Genomic DNA, 22,698 nt, shown 5'->3' with positions numbered 1-22,698 from the left:
TAAACATCATCATACATCACTTTGTCTTCTCTGGACCCACGTATCTACTTCTATCATCGCATTTGTCAAACTATAGGTGAACATCCTTTGCTTGTCTTTCTCTCTACAGAGCTGCAAGCTCCTTGAGTCCAGAGACACAGTCTCTTATTCGTTACTATCTGCACTCGCTGGTATCTATCTCACAGCCTGACCCAGAGTATGCACCCGATAAATGTTGGTGAAATGAATGAACACATGGATGGATAAAGGAAACCAGTTCCCTTCCTCATGTTGGAATACAAGGGAGGATATAAGCCTACAGGAAATGTTCCTCTGGGCATTTTACATGTACTCTCCCCTGATATTTTTGGGGAAGAATTGTTGTATTGTAACTGCTTCATACACCATAGACATCGGGGCAGGGGTGTCTGACTTGTGGTGCAAATGAACAAAGAGAAAAAGACAGAAGGGCCACACACAAAAACAGTGTTCGGTTTTGTTTGACGCATGCCCAGCTCTCATCTGTCACTTCTACTATGTGGACTCACACCACCCTAACACCCGGATTTGCCCAGCATAGAACCTAATACCAGCATCCCCAGACCATGACCCACCGAACAATCAGAAGGGAAAAAAGAGAAGGTCCCTCTTTCTTCTGCATTCCAGGAGATATAGTGCCCTCAAGTCAGAAAGGAAGAATTAGACTTTGCTATAGAAATTCTAGAGCTTTTGTACCCTGTGGAACTTTAAAGAGTTGGCTTTTGTTTGCAATGGTGTAGGGAGGAGAATAGGGGAAAGTTTGTAGATACTTCATAAATCTTTGAATAAGGGAATCAGTACATAAACGTAACCCCGATTTTGTGATTGCTGTTCTCCTCAGAGCAGTTCCTAAAAGAACTGGTTGAGGAAGAAAGAGCCCCCTTTCTGAGATGTGAAGGCTCAAGTAAAATAAAAAGTCATTTGGTCAATGTGGCTTTGTGTAACCAGCTCCCCTCCTTGTCACCATTTCTACCAGGGATCAGAGGGGAGTTGTCATGTGTCTCCACCATGAGGCTGCCCGACGTTATTTCTCCCTCACATTCCGGTTCAGTTACCTCATTACCTCGTGCATTTCAGTGTCCCCTGGGCTTGCAGCAGTGCTGTCATTTAAATAGCGCACTTCTAAAGCTAAAACACGAATGTAATAATTTTGCAAGCACAAACCCTCAGTTAGCTTCTAGGGTTGCTACTCACTGTAAGTCCTTGGTCTCCTTTTGATCCTTGTAACCCCTGCGTAGTGGAAGGAGAGCAACAGTCAGTATCGGTTGGAGCTAGTTAATGTGTAAACATTACAGGAAGACTTTAAAAATCACTCTTGCCTGTATTCCTGGAGATCCGGGCTCTCCAATTTCCCCTTTATTGCCTTTCTTTCCCACATCGCCCCGTTCTCCGTGCTCCCCCTTTATAATATAATGAAAAGATAAATTTAGAATGTGAATTTTAAAGCCAAATAAGAAAAACTCTAAAATTTGGTTTATTTTTAACTGGTATTTCTTGAAGACCTGTGGTTCTTGTTGATGCAAATGTATGATAGGAAAAAACAAAAACAAAACAAAACACAACTGGGAGCATATTATTTACATTCCCCCCACGTACCATAATCCAATTCTTGATGAACCAGAGATCTCAAAGTGAAGAGACTTTCAGATTCTATTGGATCAGCTCACTGCCTTCATGAAATTCAAATATTACATAATTTTATACCTGAGTTACCTGGTATCTTCAACATGTTATGTTGTAAGAATTTATTCCTTTATCAGCTGGTGTTTGAGAATGATGAAAATGAGAGTTTATAAAGTAAGCACGTGCGTAGTTAGGAAAGGAAAAGCAAAAGGATTCCCTTTCCAATGGATTTTTTCCTCTGAGAGTTATAAGGAGTGACAAGTATATGAGAGCTGTTCCAAAGTTCAAGTTAAGCTATTGAGATCCTAAACCCAAGCATTTCTTTAAGGTCCTGAAATACTTACCTTCTGGCCAGGGAAGCCACGGCCTGTTGTGCCCTTTGGCCCTGGAAAGCCTTGAGGTCCTTGCTCCCCCTACATACAGTATAAGAAAGGGACGTTCCTGTTAGTTTTCCAAGACAACTCAGAATATTCTTTGAATCAGATATGTACTTCCAGTTTTAAAACTGCATTATAACATTATCTAAATTTGGGGGAAATATATATATACATATATATATATATATATATATATATATATATATATACAAACACACACACATAAAATAAATAAATAAATATATATATAATTTTAAATTAAATTATTAAATAAAAACTTTAAACTAAATTATATATAATTACAAATTATATATGTATATATGTATTATATCTATCTATCTATCTATCTATCTATCTATCTATCTATCTATCTATCTAGATGGGCTCAATGCTTTTTTAGTAAAAGTTTAACCTCCGAGTGTGGAGTAGAAGTAAGGCAGTGCTTTATAGAATTTGCCTATTTTTGTGGTGTAAATATTCCCACATGGCTGATTTCAAACTATGAAGGTAAATAGCAATCAGGTCACAAATAACAAACAGCTGTTAATTAATAGTTGTGATAGTAATAGTGATTTTTATAATCTTCTAAATGTTTTGATATGTTAGATGTATTATCGTAATAATGGAAAGAAAGAGGATATAATAGCACCTCTCCCCAATTAATGCCAAAGAATTGTTTATATAATTCACCACATACTGTGAGTTCCATCCTTGACAATTTGTAGCAACACGAATCTATTTATCTAAATTGAGTACCCCCTTAATTAAAAAAATAAAAATGTTTTCATTTCAGGACTTGCTTTTAATTTCCCCCACCATATTCTAATATTATCTCCTAACCCCATACCCCTGCCCCCCAAACCACACAGGTTTCAAGTGTTTTCATAATGTTGAGCGTGAAACAGGAATAATCACTCATGAGTACACAAAGTCATAGTACTGATGCCACTTGGATCCTATACGCAACCCCTACTTAACTCTAGATCATTGTTGGCAATGTGTCTGTGGCCAAGGTTGGAAGGATCATGGGCTCCTGGGATCTGATTTGCTTACCTTCAGCATCTTTCTCAAAGGTATCCTGACCATGCCCACTAGAATCATTGGTATGCTTAATAAGAAGAACAACTAAATGAGAATCAAAGATGGGGGTGGGAGTAAAATACGCATTTTGCCACAGGCTTGCTAAGGTTTGAAAGCTACCACCCCAGAAAGTGGTGTGGGCTTTAGATGGTTACTCCTGGGAGGAGCCACAGAGGCGTACTTGGAGACCACTGTAACTTTGAGTATTGTACTCCTCAGCCCCGTCCTAGCTCGTGAGCTTTCAAGCTTTTTCAAATTAACAGAACCCTTTCTTTTTAAAAGTGTTATCATGAAATATTTCAGACACACAAAATTTATATGGAAAAAGACAAACATTCACCTATACCCCACCATTTTAAAAAAATGAAATACTGCAGATACCACTGAAACCCCAGTATAGCCAATCCCGTCCCCCAAAGGAGAGAGGAAACCTCTCTGAAGTTGATATGCATCACTCATATCCATGTTTTCATGCTTTAGCTACACATGTGTATATTCTAAAACAATGTACAATATTATTTTTAGTATTTTAAATGTCAAATAAGTGCTATTTATGCATCCAATTTGTATTTCAAATCTCAGCATTGTCTATTTGAAATCTGTGAACATATGTGTCGTTCTAGTGTGTTAATTTTCTCTGCTATACAGTATTCCATTAAATAACTAGACTACAATTTGTCTATCATCCTGGTCATAGACACTTAGGTTGTTTCCAATATTTCCCTATTGTAAATAATGCTTCAATGAATACTGTTTTACATATCTTTGCACACTTGCACACATCCCTAGGAGGAAATTCTTTCATTAAACCATATCTTATACAGAAGAGTGCAAAATAAAATGAATACAAGTGGAGATTCTCTTGCTGAAGTGAAGTGTTCAGTTTTTCTTGCACCCATCCCTAGCCCCCCACAGCAAGTTGGCTTGGCTGAACTCTTAGGCCCTTTTCATCTCTGCCATGTTGTATTTCTAAATGAACGTCAAGTATAGGGTTACAGTGTTGCCTCCTCAATTCAATCCTAGAGGACATAAAACAGGTTCCTTACTAGGGCCAGATCGCAGAGAACTCATTCACTGAGTGTCTGTTCACCATGATAACCCTTGTGCCAAGCGCAATGCCATAGCGTAGAGGACCCACAGCGAGTGTTTAGGGGGTGTTGTGCATGGATGTCCCAGGCCTATCTGAGGAGACTCACCACTCAAGAAGGAGTGCCCCCTCTCATAGTTGGTTAGAGGAGACAAGCAGGGGTACTTGGTCTTCTTTATTCAGTTTAGAGTCAAGAGAGAAGAGTCTTTTCCCACCAGGAAAGGTCTTTTGGTGGTGTTAGCAGCCCCAGAACCCTGGATAGGGATTGGTGCCAGTTAAATAAGCCAAAAACAGTAAACCCACACTCAGATTCCAAGCTGGAGATCCAAGCAGGAGAAATGAGAGGAGAAAAATCTGTTGTTTCCAAAGATTGCACTGCTAACACAGGTGTAATGAAAAGGAATAGGCGAGATGTGTGGATAACAGACAAGTCTCACGACACTTAATGAAAAACATGCTTAACGAGGTGTAGCTCTGCAGCCTCATCTTGAGTTTGAGGGATAGAAGGGACTCCCTACATGCAGACTAGGTGGCTAGTCCCCAAAGTGATGTGAAGGACAGTGGGAAGATAACCTGCCTGAGGTCTCCTATTCTCTATTCTAATTAAAGAAAATTTTAAAAAAAACAACACAAAAAGTATAAGAATGGTATCCTTTTAAGAAAAATGTATCAATAAATGACACTTTGGCAAAAACTAGACACTTGGCATAAACTAGATTTCTCAAGTTTTTGTTTGTTTTTTTGTGGAGGTGAATGAGGACATCTTCATTCAACTATGAGCCTGGTTAAAGGTAGTTCTGGGTTGTCGAGGAGATGAATGAGGCTGCTGGGTGAGGTGTCAAGAGGGTTCCTAGCCAGGTGTAAGGGAGATTAAAGGTTCATGGTAGAATACTACAAAGAAATCTGTGATTTCTTTTTCAGTCCCAACCCCAAAGGACAGAGGAGCTGGGATGGTGGTGTGATGGTGAATTATCACTGGGGATTATACATTTAGACGAAGTGGGTCTAGAGAGGACTCAATATCTTCCTGACAATTATTCAGAATAATTATTGCTTTTAAAAACCTTTCAGATTCCTATAGCAGCTAATATAGAAAATGTTCAATAGATGTTTTTGACTAAGTGCCTTTAAGAAATGACATAATTTCCTAACAAAGGTAAAAGCTACTGTGGCTTCACTGCTACTATATGCCCGAAGGCAAAACCTCAGAGTAGCCAATTATCATGATAGAATCAGCTCCATGTGCAGGAATTTATTTTTCATTATTTATAATATAGATATTTTATATATAATTGTTAACACTGTAGCTATTCCAGGCAGCTGGGTTTCCCTATAATAAAGGCTTTCTTTTTTTTCCTTTCGAACCACCAGTTTCCCTTCAAAATACTTGAAGGCTTTCTATAACTTTCAGAGCAGACTCTCTTGCTAAAAGCCTTTAGCAAGTAAGTCCGTGCCGTAGCTTGGCAGAGGTGAATGCTATCCAATCAGGTTTTTTTGCCCCCCTTACAAGTGTCAGGAAAATGATAGCCAATGATTTCAGCATGGGTCAAAAGCACCTGCAGGAAAGAACCGGTCTGTCTGAAGGTATAATTAAATCCAAATGTCAAACGCAGATTCTTAACCACTATAGCCCATTCTTGGCTCTGTTCTGTTAAAGACGTGATTGTTTTAGTTTTTCAGATGATTGCTTATTCTCTGGGAGAGAAATTTTAAGAAAAATGCACAACTACTTGAATATTTTAATAGATTTTATTTTTCCTTATTGATATGTCAGGAAACAACAGTGTTTCTTTCCAACTGTTTTCTCAGTAAGGTCAAAGTATAGATGATCAAAAAATATAAAATGGATGTCTCGCTTCTGCTTAAGATGTAGAAAACTAGTAAAGGCTGCTTTCATTCCTAAAACAACAACAAAATGCTAACTAATCTATGAAATCACAACTTTTCTCGAACACATCACGGAGCTGTGGTTGAAGGGCAACCAGCTAACTCAAAATATAAGGAAACACAGGCTCCTCCGAGGAGAGATAGGACACTGGCACGCACTTCCCTGCTGGAGACGCCAGATGTCATCCAAGCTGGTGAGAAGAATTCGGCTAACATTTTTAACAAATTGCTAAAAGCTAAGTGTCACTGGTATGAGGGGATAGAACCCCTGGGAGCTTCAGGCACAGGGGAAATTCACACCTACTCACAGGCTTTTCTCTGGGGACCTCACCAGAGCTCAAGAGAATGGAGACGGGCAAGTCCCAAAGCTCCCTAGTGATACAGGTCTTGGGGGGTGCAACAGCAGTCCCCCAGGGAAAGGCACAGAGCCCTCTATGGGACAAAAACCTTTAGGTGCTGGGGGACGTGTAGCAAACAGTGTCACTTTTAGGGCACAGATGACAACCCATGGCAGCTGGGAGAAGGAAATAGAATAAAACCTGCAGGACCGTATCCTGGGCCCAGAACTTGAGAGATGCCCCCCAGCTTGGGGAAGGTCAGGAAAGCAGTCAGCCCAGACCACTAGAGGCCTCCTGTGTGTTTGCTGGCTCTCGTAGAACTGTATATACTTAGAAAGGTGAGTTTTTCTGTATATAATCCAATCCTTTACTAAAAAAAATGAAAATTTTTCTTTTAAAAAGAAAAAGAATGAATGGCACACTTGGCAAACTGAATAAGGTCTATAGGTTAACTAGTAGTATATCAGCAGTCATATGCCATATAACATTTCAGTCAAGGGCGGACCACATACATACACTATGGTGGTCCCATAAGATTATAGTGGAGCTGAATTTCCTGTAAGAAATGGAAGGATATGTGGTTCAGGAGGAATGTTTCCTTCTCTGATGGGAGCAATACCTGTGGGGCTTGGCAACAGATTCCCTCTCACTCACAGCACCTTCATTTTGAGGGCACGGATTCCATCTCCATCAGTCAGACACTGACCTGTTTCAGTACAGAGGAGTCTGTACCCCAAGCACAACTTATTCAGAGGGCGCTACAGCCCTCCCAGGTCTAGCATGGCCTTCAGAGTACATTGCTGTAAGTCTTTCTTGAGAACATAAGCTCCCGTACAGGACACGGGCCCAGAGGAGCAGTTTTTTAACAAGAAGTGCCACTGTCGCTTTAGCAAAAGCTTTCTGTGGTTGTGTGGAGCCAGCCTGTCCCTGTACTTTGGAAATATTTTGGGGTTGTCATGATATAAAGCATAGATACGTTTTATTTCTTCCATCGATTCAATGTCAGAAAGAGCCCTCTGTGCCTGACAGGGTCAATGGAACCAAAAACAAACTTCCAAAGTCAAAATATTACATCCTCAGTTCTCACTCTCTCTAAGTTAAACACTCTCCTTATTATGAACACCACAAATTTACTTAATCTGACCACTGCTCTAACATCCCATAGCCAAAACCACATTGGCATGACCATCCCCTATGTTCCTTTATCTCATCTTGATTTCTTATTCCTACGGATCCTCGAGCTGCCTTTCACGCCCTCCTGACGGTCACTATTATGGCGATCTGTATCTTACCCAGTCAGTTTCCCCTCGATATTTCCCATCAGTCCAGCCCACATCCCTGTTCCTGGAGCAGCACTGGCAGCTTCAGTGTTCTATTTCAGACCGTCTCAGAAGGAGGCAGGGCGAGGGCTGTGGGACAGTGTTTATAAAATCTACAGTAGTGACAGTCATGTCCGAGGCCCTTACACTCACACTCCCTCACTGACTCAGCCAGAGGACCTTCCAGTCCTGCAAGCTCCATGCCTGGTAAGGGCCCTATACAGGCGCACCATTTTTAATCTCTTCTACCATATTTTGACTGGACCTTTTCTATGGTTAGATATGTTTAGTGACACAAATACTTACCATTGCATTACAGTTGCCTAGTGCTCAGTAGTAACAAGTGGTACATGCTTGGAGCCCAGGAGCAATAGGCTGGACCATAGCGCGTAGGTGAGGCGTAGGCTATACAATCTGTGTAAATGCACTCTGTGGTGACTGTACAGTGCTGAAATCGCCTAAAGATGCATTTCTCAGAACATATCTCCATCGTTAAACAACACGTGCTTGTAACAATTTTCTGCTCTTCATAATTTTACTGTGTTATGTAAGAGAATGTGCTTGTTTGTATGAAAAATACTAAAGTATTTTTACTTTGGGGGCAAAGGGATATTGTATCTGCAACTTATTCTCAGGTGTTTCAGAAAAATAATAATGGTGTGTATACACAGACACACACACAGAGTTTGATAAAGCAAATATGGTAATGTTAACATTTCAGAAATCTGGTTCAAGGGTATATGGTAATTAATTCTTTGCACTATCTTTGCAACATTTTTGTAAGGCTGAAATTATTTCAAAATAAACGTTAACACGTTGCGTACGGATCACGAGAATCTTCACGAGGGATTTAAACACTGCCGTACGCAACGTGTTAAAATTAAAATAATATATAAAATGAATGAATGAATGCATGCACCGAATGGTTGCCAAAAGATATAATCTGTCAGTGCTAGAGAAGCTGAAGCGTATGAGCATACAGGTACTTTACCTACCTAAAGACTGAAAACCCATAGGCTAAAGGAATACCAAGAGACCTAACGCAAAGCCACAGCTGTGTGTTTCTATCCTCCCAGAGACAACTTCTGCTCTTTGAATTCAGGAGGCCTACAAGGCTATGAGCAGCCTGTTGCCCCAGGATTTATACTCATACCAACTTCAGCTCAACCTTTTAAACCAGCAGGAGCATTGTCCTACTTGGACATAGCCAGTTTATAAGCCTGATATTGGTTATCTCCCACCATGCTGTGACTTTGTGCAGGGGTGATGTAAATGCTAACAGGTGACATAAATGCACAGCAAGCAAGGGAGCCCTCAGCTACCCTTTTCCCTTCCTGTTCAAGTTAATGCCTCTAACGTTTCCTCTATTATCTCACAGGTAATAATAGAGAAAATTATGTAGAACATAGAGATACTTATTTCCCATTTACAAAAGAATACTAGGAAGTCCACTATTGGGGGAATTATTATTATTTTTTAATTATTCTAGAATTTCAGTACTTGCCCATTGCCTCAGACTGAAATGTGGAAGGTAAGAGAAAAAACCCAACGATGACACCTAAATGGGATTTTTGGCCCCACCCCAGGTTCACTTTAGTGAAACACATATTTTTTCTTTAAACCCTTTTTATCTTTACGCCTTTTATTGTTTTCCTTTTACTGTTGAGCTGCTTTCTTCCTTATCACTTTCCTTTCTTGCTAAAAGAAAAAGGGCTAAAGTCAAAACTATAAAAGATATCCCCAGTATTTCCAGCTCAACCAGAAGCTTGGGTTTCTCCTCCATTAAGATTTGCTGTCCCATTTGAGAAATTGCAGAGGCCTGGTTACATACTGAAAACAAAGGAAACTTCTTGCTAATCTCCAGTGGTCGTTTAACGGGAACATTATAGGTGGAGAGCACTTGCTATAGAAGCTATGAGAATAGGAAGCATTTTACTTTTGTACCAAATTTTTTTTGCAGGATGCAATCCTGCCACCACAGTAAAAGTCTAAACCCAATCCAATCATTTTGTACTGGCCCCCAAAACATCTTAGAATAAATTAAGTTATCCTTTTTTCCTCTGCCTCTCTCCTTGTTTGACTTTCTTCCTTTCTGATGGTGATTCGAGTATTGCTAATTAGGAACCAGGGGAATTATACATTTTCAAAGTGGAGAGTAAAAGCTTATTCAGGTGGCCTTCTGCCAACTTGACAAAAGAAGCCAATATTGTAGGAAGATGTTGGTTTAGTGGATAAATGGTAGAGGTAGCAAGTCGCAGTGACCTGCCTTGAATAGTCATCCGGGATTTGGCAGGAATGCAGGGAACACCCTGTACTGAAAGGGATTTTTTCCTATGCTTCATGGGCATAACTCATACACTTTAGAAGGAAAGTGGTATTTTCCAAGTGGCCTACAGAGTACATATAATTGTACACACAGAAGGCACTTATCCAGGGATTCCTGGAACAACCGAATGTTCTGGCATTTATCTCCTCCTGAAGTTCTGATCGTAACAATCTGCAAGTTGTAACTAGCAACTACCACGTATCGTGTGCCTATGGGGGAAGGACCGAGCTAGGTCATCACAGAGCAAGACATATTCTTATTTAATCTCTATAACCTTGGGAGCAAGCATATAAATGATAAAACCAAGGCTTTTGCATTTCTTCCACATCATCTTGGATTGTATCTGATTTCACGGCAATGCTTTGAACAGTAATTCTGTCTTCCGACTGCAAAGCTGACCTCCAAAGACTTCGCTGATTTTCATTTCTCGGTTAGACTCGGCATAAAGTAGAACCCAGGGAATTTTCCTCATCTCTAACCTGAAAATCACTCAAGAGCTTCCCGTTTTTTCAAACCCTTTCCTTCGTGGAATTGAATTCTTCTAATTTGATGTCTTATTTTGATATGTTAACATTCTCTAATGGAGACTAAGATAGCCTAACATGTGTCTGATACAGCAGTTTAATCTGGGGATTAGGACATGGGCATCTTTGGGGAACACTGTTCAGCCAACCCCCAGTAGCTTTTTATCTATTCATGCGAACAGTGACATAATTGTTAGATTTTGTGTCATTTACCTTAATATACTTCCCATTTAGACAGTAGTGTGGGTACGTGCACGTGCACATTAATTTAATTGGCACTTTAGGGGTGCTGAGTTAACATTTGAAATGCCATGATTAGTGGTCCACACTTCAAAGACATGTGTTTCAACTATTACTATGTGAATTTGCTCCAGAGACATGATAGAAAAAATATACCCTTGGGGAAATAAGGTGTGTTCAAGACATGGATGGCTAAAAATGTTGTACCCTACAGGTACCTTACCCCTTGCAGGGGTATAAGAGCCAGATGAGCCCCCCAGTCGAATACTCTTGGCAGAGCACCCTAATTCTACAACTCATTCAGAATAGCTGCTTCCTATGTAATGAAGAATTACTAAAAAGTTAACTGGTCCCATCATGAGAATATTGTTATATTTGCCGCAGAGTGACCATTTTATGTGAAATGCTTATTCAAGCACTTAAACAGAGAGAATTGGGACTTGGACCAGCATTCAGTGTATGTTTTTGTGCATATTTGTTAATAAGTAGCTGAACCTAGGCTAGAATTCTGTCTGACCCATGCTTTAATAAAAACATGCCACCTAATAGCAAGGTTGCCTAGGAGGAGGCAGGTAACTCCCACCGAATTTACCCTTCAGAGGCTACTGAGAGTCATCGTACGGAATCTGACAAATTTAAGTGTCCAAATTGGCCTCGCTCAGCTCACAACAGTCATAGCCAAAAGTGCTCAGTGTGGGCATATCTGCCCTCAGTCATTCGTCCTAAGCTTTAAGTCCATTAAGTCCCCTCCATTTTTCTGTTTATATCTACTGGCAGAGGATAAACTGATTGAACAAGTAGCATGCCTGTTTGCAAATGACCTCAGCCACAGTCACGCCACTTATCTGGACTATTGGAATGCTCTGTGGACACATGCTCACTGTTAGGATTTTCTAAACCACTCACAGAATTGAGTCCCATTTTCAGATCACAACATGGTTCTTAGTACAAGTGCTAGAATTAAATACATTGACAGGTCATAGTGCAAAGCGCATCATGGCTTCAAGGGGTTTTACCAGCTGGATTCAGTCACATAAATGGACTTGTGCTGCCACTCTGCCTAAGAGCCTTCTGTAAAACCTGCCACATTTCATGAATATCTTGCATGGAACTTGAATATACTTGCACTACAAATGACAGATACAAAATGACAAGGTTGGCTTTATGGCAGTTGCCTCTGCTAGAGACCGGGAACCCGGGAACTCGGGAATGCTCCTTTTGCTGCCACCTGCACAGAGCAGTCTCCTGGTTTTCCTCCTGCGTGTTGAGTGGTTTGTTTGTTTCATTGTCAGTTTGTTTTTCAAAACTCTGATCTCCCTCCCTCCCTCCCTCCCTCCCTCCCTCCCTCCCTCCCTCCCTCCCTCCCTCCCTCCCTCCCTCCCTCCCTCCCTCTCTCTCTCTCTCTCTCTCTCTCTCTCTCTCTCTCTCTCTCTCTCTCGGTGCTGTCTGTGCCCTCAAGGTAGATGTCTGTCTTGGTCCCTTACTTTTACTTTTGTGTATGTCCAACCGTCTAATCCCCAGTCTTACACCAGTATCTAAGCTCCAGGCCTCACTGATATCTGCTTGCTAGACCTTCCACTTTTTAGCCATTTCAGAAACAAATCTATCAAATACAGAAATTCCACTCAGCCATATTTCTCTTCCTGGCTTTCCCTCTTTCACTCACCACTCAGTCTTCCAGGTGTAGGATTTTCCTTTGTGTTCTGACCTTGTCTGTGCTCCCTGAATACCCTCATTGCATTCGTGGGCAAGTCTGAGCCACCAAACACATCCAAGGAGTCTCCCCTGACCCGCCCTCCCCCAGCCAAGAGTAATACCCCATACCAACCCACGCCCATGTCTCCTAAAAGGTTTGGATGCTCACAGCCTTTCTGTCCTATGTATCTTAAACTCCCAAAGTAGAGGCACTTCATCTTATTTACCTTTCTATCTTCCCAGGTACCTATTTCAGGTTCCTGCATGTTGTACTGAGCTAGAGAGAGTGGATATGGAGGTGGGCTATCTTTTTTGGTAGAGGTTGCCTAGAGACCTTGCTCCCTAAACACTGTCTTATTTAGCCTCACAAACCCCCACAGGTACCTGGGTGCTTCTCTGGTGAATATGAGGCAAATTTTATGATACCTATTTGGGGATTGATGTGGAAAAGAGATAACAACATAGAGATGCAGGGAAAAGCGCCAGCTGCAATTTCATGATGTGGGTCAACGGAAGGTGGTGTTTATAAGAAGGTCCTCTGACCTGGAGTCTGGAGCTGAATCCAGGTCCACTTTAGTAGTAGCTACTATGGCACTGGCCTCGGGTATAGGTGAACAAAGCAGTTAAGGGGTTTACCTCATGTTAAAAAACTGCTGATTCACTGAAGGTTGCACAGGCCACTTCAGCCATTGTCAAGGGTGTGAGGACAGCGGGAGCTGGTGACCTGTGTGGTTCCAGCTTAACACGATAGGAACTATTCCTGACAATTCAAATGCCACTTTCAGAGGGGCAGAACGTCCTCATCTATGGAAACTTTTCTCTTGATTTCCCCTGCAGAACTCTTCTAGACTGTCGTCATAAGCTGTTCAATGATAACTTAAGAGTTCGCCTTGATAGACCACAGAACACCCAAATGTGGTTGGCATATCTGAGGCCAAGAAGCAGAATGCAGTAATGTGGAAAGATCCACAAAGTTTCAGTCTCCTATAAAAACACACCTTTCAAGAAATCCAGTTATTAACAATGTTAACTCTGGTTTAATTGCATTATGCTGTGTCAAACAAGGAAACACCCGAGTTGAAGTTTAGCAGTAAAAGACACAACTGTATGTATAATGAAATTATATTCACAAATTTTTATAAGCCTGGACTCATGCTCAAAGTGAAGTAGAGAACCACATCAAAGGATTAGCAACAGCAGAAAAATTCACAGGTAGGCAGATTTCAGTTCAGTGTAAAGAAGGAAAGTAAAGCCTACCAATTATAGTAATGGGATAAGCCTTTCAAAACACAATGAAATGGAAATACTAAGACAAGTATGGGAAAGTATAAGAATGTTCTCTGCAGCATGATTTAATGTAGAGAAATATATAAATTATGTTACATCCATATAATGGATTAGTATGTAGCTGTTAAAAAAATACAGTAAATCTTTATGTATTGATTTGGAAGGCCATTCGTGGTCTATTAACTGGGGAGGGGGTGAGGTTGGGGAAATTATGTATAGAATGATTTTAAAGGCTGTTTTGCTATATATGTGTATGGTTACACATGTAGTTGAAAATATGGAAGCTACACACCAAACTGCAAACAGTGACAACCTCTATAGGGTAGGACTGAAGGGGAAAGAGGAGATTTTCACAACTTTGCATGATTATAAAGTATCTGGATTTGATGCAAGTACGCATTATTTTCATTTTAAAAAGTAACAAAGCTTCTTTAATTTGTAATAAGTCATTGGAAAACAAACAAGGAAAAAATACTTCCATTCCCTGTCCAAGCAGAGCCTGGATGGCCAGGTGCCCATTAGAATGTCATAGAACAGACCCTTATGTTGAATGGGAAGGGGGTTAATAGAAGCCCCTTCTAATTCAAAAGCCCAAGGGCAGCCTCTAACAACAACTTTTTCTTTGGCATCATGAATATTCCGTTGTTCACTAGGTCTTTCCCATCAGCACACAATATACCATCTTAAATAAAAACTTCCTTCATCTCACACGTATTACTCCTTTACTCCATTTCTGTGTTCCCCTTTTCAAACATGTTGCCTATATGCTCTGTCTTCCCTTTTTGTCTCACCATTATCTTTTTTTAAAACTTTTTATTTTTAAATAATTTCAAACACAGAAAATTACAATAATAATACAAATATTTCCCATATTTGTTTCACCCAAATTCATCAATTGTTAAGACTTTTCCATATGCTTCTCTCTCTCCCTCTCTCTCTCTCTCTGTCTCTCTCTCTCTGTGTGCGTGTGTGTGTGTGTGTGTGTGTGTACACACTGCTCTTGTCAAGGTCACCAATGACTTCCATGTTGTCAAATCCGATGATCTATTTTCAGTTCTCACCCAATGAGCAATGAAAGAGCTGACCACACCCTCCTCATTGAAACGCTTCCTCTCTTGCTTCTGGGAACAACTTCCTCTTGGTTTTCTACCCCACTCGCGACCACTTCTCAGTCTCCGTTGCTATGTCCTCTTCATCATGCAACGTGCAGGAGGGCCCAGAGCGCAGTCCTTGGATCTCTCATCTTCTCTACACTCACCCCCCACCTGTTCTCTTCCACTCTCAAGACTTTAAATACTATCTCTATATTATTAAATCAGATTTATATTTCTAGTTTTGATCTCCCCTCCAAAGTCTAGATTTCTATCCCCAAATACCTACTTAATAGCTTCACTGGAGGTTTAGCTTTACATGTCCATATCTAAATTTCAGATTATGAGAACTGATTTCTTACACCTACCCATCCCCATTTTCCTATATCTCTTCCACCTCAGAAAATGGTATCCTTCCAGTTGTTCAGGCCAAAAGTCTTAGCCATCTTTAACTCCTTTATTTTACACCTCACAGCCAATCCAGACTCCAACCACCATTACCACCCTGGGCTAAACCACCACCATCTGTCACCTGTAGTTTGGCAATATCTTCCTATCGCAACTTTTTGTCTTTGTATCCTCATAGTCTATTTGCTACACGCTGCCAGAACCATCCTTTTAAACATGATTTATGTCGGGCTACCTCTCTGTGCAAAGCCCTTTAATGGCTTCTCATCTCACCTCATGATTCACTGCACCCCGGCCTTCCTGTCATTGATGTCCCTCCAGTACACTAGCCCCAGGGTCATAGCCCAAATTCCTAATTAACCACTGGCCCCAATTCCTCCTACCCACTCCCCAAACTTCTACTCCACTTTTTAACATAAAATTATGTTACATCCATGTAATGGATTACTGTATAGCTGTTAAAAATATAGTAAATCTTTATTGATTGTGAAGACCATTCATGCTCTATTAACTGGGCACAGGGAGAAGTTGGGGAAATTATGTATAGAATAATTTTACAGGCTGTTGTACTAAACAAGTGTATGTTTACGCATGTATTATAGTTGAAAGTATGGAAGATACACATCAAGGATGGAATGTAAGGGCTAGGAATGCAGAGTGAAGGAGGACAAAGAACACGGCCAATAAGGGATTGTCTCTGACAAAATAAGCAAGAGCAGGTGGTGAAGGGATTCTCCCAATGGGAGAAGTGTTGCCCTGAGTCTTTCGTTCCTTAATTCATACTTTAGAATCTACCATCAATATAGCTGGTGACTCTAGGAAACTGTTTGTTTTCCACATTGGCTGATGTTATTAGAATTTAGCTCCAGTCCATGGTTTCATCAGCAAAGTAACCAAGGTTAAACTTGAGGACATTTTGCTTCTTATCAAGGCTGGTTGCAGTAACATTAATATCTTATGCAATGAGAAGTGGTAAATTATAAATACACGTATTCTGTGGCTCAGAAGAAATGGGCTCATTTTGGTGTCTGATATATGGATTTAGTCTTATTACTTCCCAGTGCCATCACATATTCCGCTCTTTTTCTAATAGTCTCAACACAAACGCATTGCACTACTCAGATGGCATATGAGAGAATGTGTGTAGCAGATGTCTCAGATTGAAAGAAAACTGCTTTATAAAGATGCTTATAGACTCAGACTACGTAGACTTGTAGTTTTTACTGTTAGTGAAATAAATATCAAGTCAAAATATTTTTAAAAGCCAGCTTATTCTTTATAAGGTAAAGAGCTAATAGAGTCAGTCAATCCATAGGTTCCTATTTTCTTCTCCACCGTATGTTGTGATTTTTTTTTCTAAATGGATATAAGGGAATGCAGATAAAAACTCTATAGAATCCAGTCTCCAGGTACAGGTCCTTTAGCCATCACAGTCACTTCTATCCCCAATGCCTGGCACATGGTAGTTGTTAATATTTGTTAAATGAATGCTCTGGAAGATAGGCAAGATAATAAATATTGAGAATGATACAGACAGGAGTCATTCATTTTTTTATTAGCTACCTAATGTGGGCCAGGTATATGTTAGATCCACGGGATACAAAAAAAACAAAACCAAAAAAAATAAACACAGAATATCTGCTAATCTCACATAGTTCACAGATCTGCTGTTTAGATAGGAAAACAAATACAATATAAAATGAGAAGTTCTATGAGGGGGATTATTAGGCAGTGTGCCATGGAAACACAAAGGAATGCAGGTTTAATACAGGGAAGGCTTCTGGAGTAAGTGCTACCTCGTATGAGCCCTGACATACAAGAGTAAGAGTGAGCCTGTGGAAGTGGGCGGTGAAAGGGATTTCTCCAAGAAGAGGGAACAGTACATGCTAAAACACTGGGGTCAGGGCACATGGCTTTCACCAGAAACTGAAAAGCCTTCAGGAGGACGAGATCTTTGAGAGCTGAGAGGGAAGACGACTTGAGATTGGGTGCCCAGATCATATGGAGTCATGCTAATTTTTGAAGCTGATCTCTTTGGGTACATGTTAAAGACTCTTTAGATGTATGTTCTTGATATAAAAATATATAAAGGTTTTTTAAATTATAAAATAGATTTGGGGAAATTTATTCACATTTACATCATACTCTGGATGAAGGTTTAGTTTATTAAGAAGTACACTCCAGAAAGTTTTCTAATGGCCAATAGAAGGCAGACACCTCTTTTACTGGACTTTGGCAGGGAAGTCAGGTTACAACAAGTGGTACTTCTGTCATATATATATATATATGTCCTGAACCACATAATTTCACCTATAATGTCTCCATATATAATGATCATAGATTGAGGAGAAATAGGGAGGAAAGGGAAAAAGGCAAAAAAAAGAGGAAAATTCTACCTTTGTTCTCTCTAAATGCATAATGGAAACTGTATCTAGGGTTAAGATTTTTTCACTTTTGTGCCACAGTCAAGATATAAAGATAAAGAACCGTTCAGTATGGTTCAAGACTTAAGATTCAGTTGGTAGATTTGCAATCAGATTTGTATATCTGGCATCAATTTTGTCAGAATGTTTTCTACTAGCTGTTTCTGCTTTTGGACACAGGCCATTAGATAGAAATCCTTCCTAGGGAGTTAAATTTATGTGAACTAGATTATAGAACTTAGATTTTTAAATGCCATTTGTAATTTCCTGGATTCCTGAATAGCCTCCCTAGTTCAACCCTGGTCCTGCTACAGTCTATCTTCAGTCCAGCAGTCACAGTGATTCTTTTAAAAAGTAAGTGAGACTATGCCATGCTATTAGTCAAAACCCAGAAAAGAGTTCCCCACTTCACTCTGAAGAGAAGCCAGTCATGATAAGGGCCTATGGGAGCTGGTTCTTCTCCCACCTCACTGGTGTTACCTCCCTGACCTCTTCTGCAGCCACACAGGTCTTTTTGCTCTTCTTTGAAAGTACCAGGAACCTTCCACCATGACACAGCCTTTGCACAAGCTTCTCTCTCTACCTGGCTGCTGCTCTTCCCTCAGAAACCCACAAGGTTCCCTCCCTTACCTCCTTCAGGTCGCTTCTCAAATGCCATCATGAAGCCATTCCACTTAAAACTTCATCACAACCCTCCCTCCCTGTTGTCACACAGCAGCCTACCCATCTGTCCCCTCGTGCCTATCCCTAAAGAAAGAAGAGTCTGTGAGACAGATCCTTTCAGGGACTTTGCTTCACCTTTGTGCTTGCACCTTATGTCTCCCTGTTTGGCCCCAAAGGATGGCTGGTCAGCCAATGACAGGTGAGATTCCTCAAGGGAGGAACAACCTAAGATAGGCACAGTCGCATAGGGGCCATCAGGAGAACTCACAGGGTTGATAGAGGTGGGCATAGATCTGCACCTTCCCCCGTCTAAGGAGAGCTTCTGCTTCTGTGGCTATATTCCTTCCCACAACCTGCTTGGAAGTGATTCAATGATGTGATAACATCAGTTCTCCATGTAGTCTTATCAGTAAGTTTCAGTATAAAGGTTTTGTCCCTTGGAGAGGTGCATACAACAATTACTAATACATCATGGTACTTTCGGTACCGGCCTTGCTTGCAGCAAGGGTCATTGGTTTGAATCAGTTTTCTGGTATGATGTATGAGACTCACAGACCGTGGAGAAAGCAATGCTACTTCCTTGTGTGTACATCAATAAAAGCCACAGGGTGGCCTGATTCGGGGCTCTCAGCCCTTTGAGGCTGGGAGACCCTTGGCCCCTAGTGCATAAATCTCTTGCCTTCTGTTTCTGTCTTAACCCTTTGCCGCCCTTTATCGTTCTCTCACTGCCCGTGTTGCGCTGGACACGACACCTCCCCCTTACCCTACTTTCCTTTTTTGTGCCATAGCAGTTTTCATCTACAAACATACACTATAACTTTATTATATTTATTGCCAACAGAATGCAATTTCCATAAAGGCAGGAACCTGTGTCTCTTGCTCATGATACATCCCATGCACCTAGAACACAGCCTGGCATTATTTACATATGCTCCATCAATACTTACGGAATGAACTGCCAAAATAAAATTTTATACAGTTAGCCAGGATGGAATATTGGTGTCAGTATCCTTAATTTTGAGCAGAAAGAAGATCTGATTTAAAAAAAAAAAAAAATTGTACATAAACTTATTTTTCTTATAGGCAGAACAAAAACAGATTCTATTTTGAAGGGCACATTAGCATTACTCATCTCAGTCCTGGCGAAGAGTCTGTGTGCACTATTTTTTAAGTATATACATAGCAAGAAAATACAGCAAATGTTTACTTTATGAAATCACCACAGTAAGGTAATTAAAGAAGGAAGGACAGATTGAGGTCTGGGGAAGATTTATTTCTTTCTAAAACTAGCATAATAATCACAATGGGAACTATTGACTCATCAGATGTTATTTTAAAACCAACAGAAGCCAGTTGGAGAACTTTCAGAAGACTAGTATTCTAATGGATTAAAAATCTATTTTCTCCTTTGAAATTTAAAAGACACTATTTAAAGGCATAACTGCATATGCCAAAAAAACTTATAAAAGCTCACCGTCCTTACACCAATGAGTAGGAATTGATAATGAATGTGTTAGTACTACTCTTTAAATATCATCTCTAACAATAGGAACTTACAGGAAAATCTGTCCATTTCCAAGGCTTAAACTTCCTGGTAAACACTACAAAGTTGTGAAAATCTAATAACTGGATAGCACTTGGTCTCATTTATTTCTAATTTAGTCATTAACTTAAAGGGACCATGGAACAAGTAACAACATTGCATAATGATTGCCTGGTCTGGTGACAAGCAATGGTAGGTTACGTTTCCTTCCCCTTAGTTCTTTGATCTATAAGTCTTTAAAAGTAAGATCTAGATTATACAAATCAAGGATTTATCGTTTTCATACTCTGATTATCTACTGAACATATAAAAGAAACATGAGATACAATACCCTTTGGCTTATTGGTATCAAACAAGTACATTTCCTTTTGTAGCATTCATTGTGATCCTGTTGTATTGTGGCCATAGATAATTTGATCACAAAGATATACTTTCAAGAAAGCCAAATGCAGCACTTCCAGGTACACTTCTACCTGTTAGGTCAACCAAGTACCAATGTAAGTAAGGTACTTCCACTATTAAACATGAGGATTTGGGGGGGGGGGGGTATGTATATATTTAATGTATATATATAATGTATATATATGTGTGTGTATATATATATATATATATATATATATATATATATAATTTTACATGTTTAGAGTTCTCGTAATGATGAAATTCAATAAATCTTTATTGAATTAAATAATATACAAACAACTTTACCATCATCCCCTATAGAACCTCCATACATTCATTTAATTACTCATTACTTTGTTCATTCATTAAACAAATATTTATTAAGTGCCAACTATTTATCAAACACTCTGCTAGATGCTAGGAAATTAGAGATGGATAAAAGAAACAAAGTCTCTGCTCTCAAAGAGCTTCTTTTTACCAGAAGAAGATAGATAATAAACAAGTAACCAAAGCAATATTCTCATATGATGATAGTTCTATGAAAGTAATAAAACAAGACAATCTGATACAATCATTAAGGATGGGGTAGAGATGGAATGGTGTGGTTAGGTGTGGTCTCTCTAAGGAGATAACATCTGAGCTAAGATTTATATGAAGATAAGGAGCTAGCCATGTCAAATGCTAAAATAGGAGAAACAATAGTGCAAAGGTCCTACAGAAGGAAATGAACTTTCTTTTTGAAAAACAGAAAGAAAACCAATATGCCTTGATTGTACTGAAATAAAGATGCACAATAAAGTCGGGGGGGGGGGCAGCATTCAGACCACATACAGCCTTGTAGAGGTTTTTCTTTTTTCTTTTTTTCCTTTCCATTCCTTTCCTTTCTCTTTCTTTCCTTTTCTCTCCTTTTCTTTTTTTCCCTTTCTTTCTTTAATTTTTAATATATTATAGGAAGACTTTAGAGGCTTTTGAAGCATGGAAGCATATGGTCTGATATTTTTCTCTAAAAGAATACTTTATATAATGACTATATCAATTTTAAAAACTCAGAACATCTAGAAATAAAAAAATATATAACTGAAGTTAAAAATTCAATTGACTGGTTAAGCAACAAATTCAACACAGCTAAAGAAAGATTTAGCAAACTGGAAAACAGACTAGAAAAATATATGCCATAATGTAGCTCAGAAAGACAATATTGAAAATATGAATAGGAGGAAAGAATAAAAGGGTTTAACTAATTGCAGTGCCAGAAAGACAGAGAGGGTATGGGGTGGGGAAGACTGGATCAAATTGCTTCAGCTTACTTACTGAAAAGGTAAGGCACAGAATTGCACAGGAATGATTTAAAAACAAAACAAAACAAACAAACAAACAAAAACTAGTCCACAGAATCAGGAATTCCAACAATCTTAAGCAGGATAAATAAAATGAAATCTACATCTAAATACATCATAGTGAAACTGCATAACACCAAATAAAAAGAGAAAGTCTTAAAAGCCACAGAGAAAACAAATTATCACCAAAGGAAAAGTTAGACTGATAGGTAACTTCTCCAAAGCAATAATGGAGGCCAAATGACAGGAAAATCTTCCATGCACGGAGAAGAAAAACTGCACCTAGAATTCTATACTCAAAAAAATATATTTTAAGAAGGTATTAAGGAGGCATAAATATAGCTTCAGGCAAACAAAAATGGAGAGAGGTTACGTTAGTAAATCTGCACAAAAGGAAATTCTGAAGAAACCAAGTTAGGCAGAAGGAGAGTAAGTAGTTACAGTCTGAGATGAAAGACAGATTAGAGAGGAAGAGTAAATAAGAGTGTGGATAAGTCTAAATAGACAGTGAATGTATAAAAAAAAAGGCTTTAGGGATTGAAATTTAATTAAAATATAAAACAACATGAAATATAAAACAACAATATGAAATTTAATTAAAATATAATAACATTAGGGTGGGGTAAATTGAATTAAACTGAGTTATTGTAGTAACCAGAAAGTTGATATTGGTATTTCATAAGGTAAATGTGAATAATCTTAAGAGTAAATATTGAAAAAAGAGGTAAAATAATATGTAAATTCCAAACTAGTAAAGGGAAAAATGCAATGGTTAAAAAATTAATAAATCTTTAAAAGGGTAAGAAAAGATTTTTTAAAAGAAACAGAATAAATGGGACAAATTGCCCAAAATTGAATGGTAAATACATTTACAAAATCTACTAATTACAGTAAATGTAAATTACCAAATGCTCCTGGCAGAGGACAAAATTGTCAGACTAGAGTTTTAAAAATCCAAATACATGTTGTCTAAGGGAAAAGTATAAAATAAAAGGATACAAAAAGGCAGAAGTGAAAGGATGAAAGTAGA

The 22,698-nt window shown here is 39.3% G+C and overlaps 1 protein-coding gene across 1 annotated transcript in view; it reads right to left on the bottom strand.

Annotated features, from left to right (window-relative positions):
- The window catches only part of COL28A1 (collagen type XXVIII alpha 1 chain), a 152,582-nt gene that overhangs the window by 30,459 nt on the left and 99,425 nt on the right, over nt 1-22,698 (bottom strand). The window contains exons 28-30 of the mRNA XM_019729778.3: nt 1,986-2,054; nt 1,338-1,418; nt 1,213-1,248 (exon numbers count right to left, since the gene is read on the bottom strand). Of these exons, the coding sequence (XP_019585337.3) occupies nt 1,213-1,248; nt 1,338-1,418; nt 1,986-2,054 (186 nt within the window). The remainder of the gene's footprint in view (nt 1-1,212; nt 1,249-1,337; nt 1,419-1,985; nt 2,055-22,698) is intronic.

Source organism: Rhinolophus sinicus, chromosome 4 (genome assembly GCF_057876585.1).
Source record: "Rhinolophus sinicus isolate RSI-liver-muscle chromosome 4, RSI-T2T, whole genome shotgun sequence".
NCBI classification, from domain to species: domain Eukaryota; kingdom Metazoa; phylum Chordata; class Mammalia; order Chiroptera; family Rhinolophidae; genus Rhinolophus; species Rhinolophus sinicus.
This window is presented reverse-complemented; position numbering and strand designations above follow the sequence as displayed.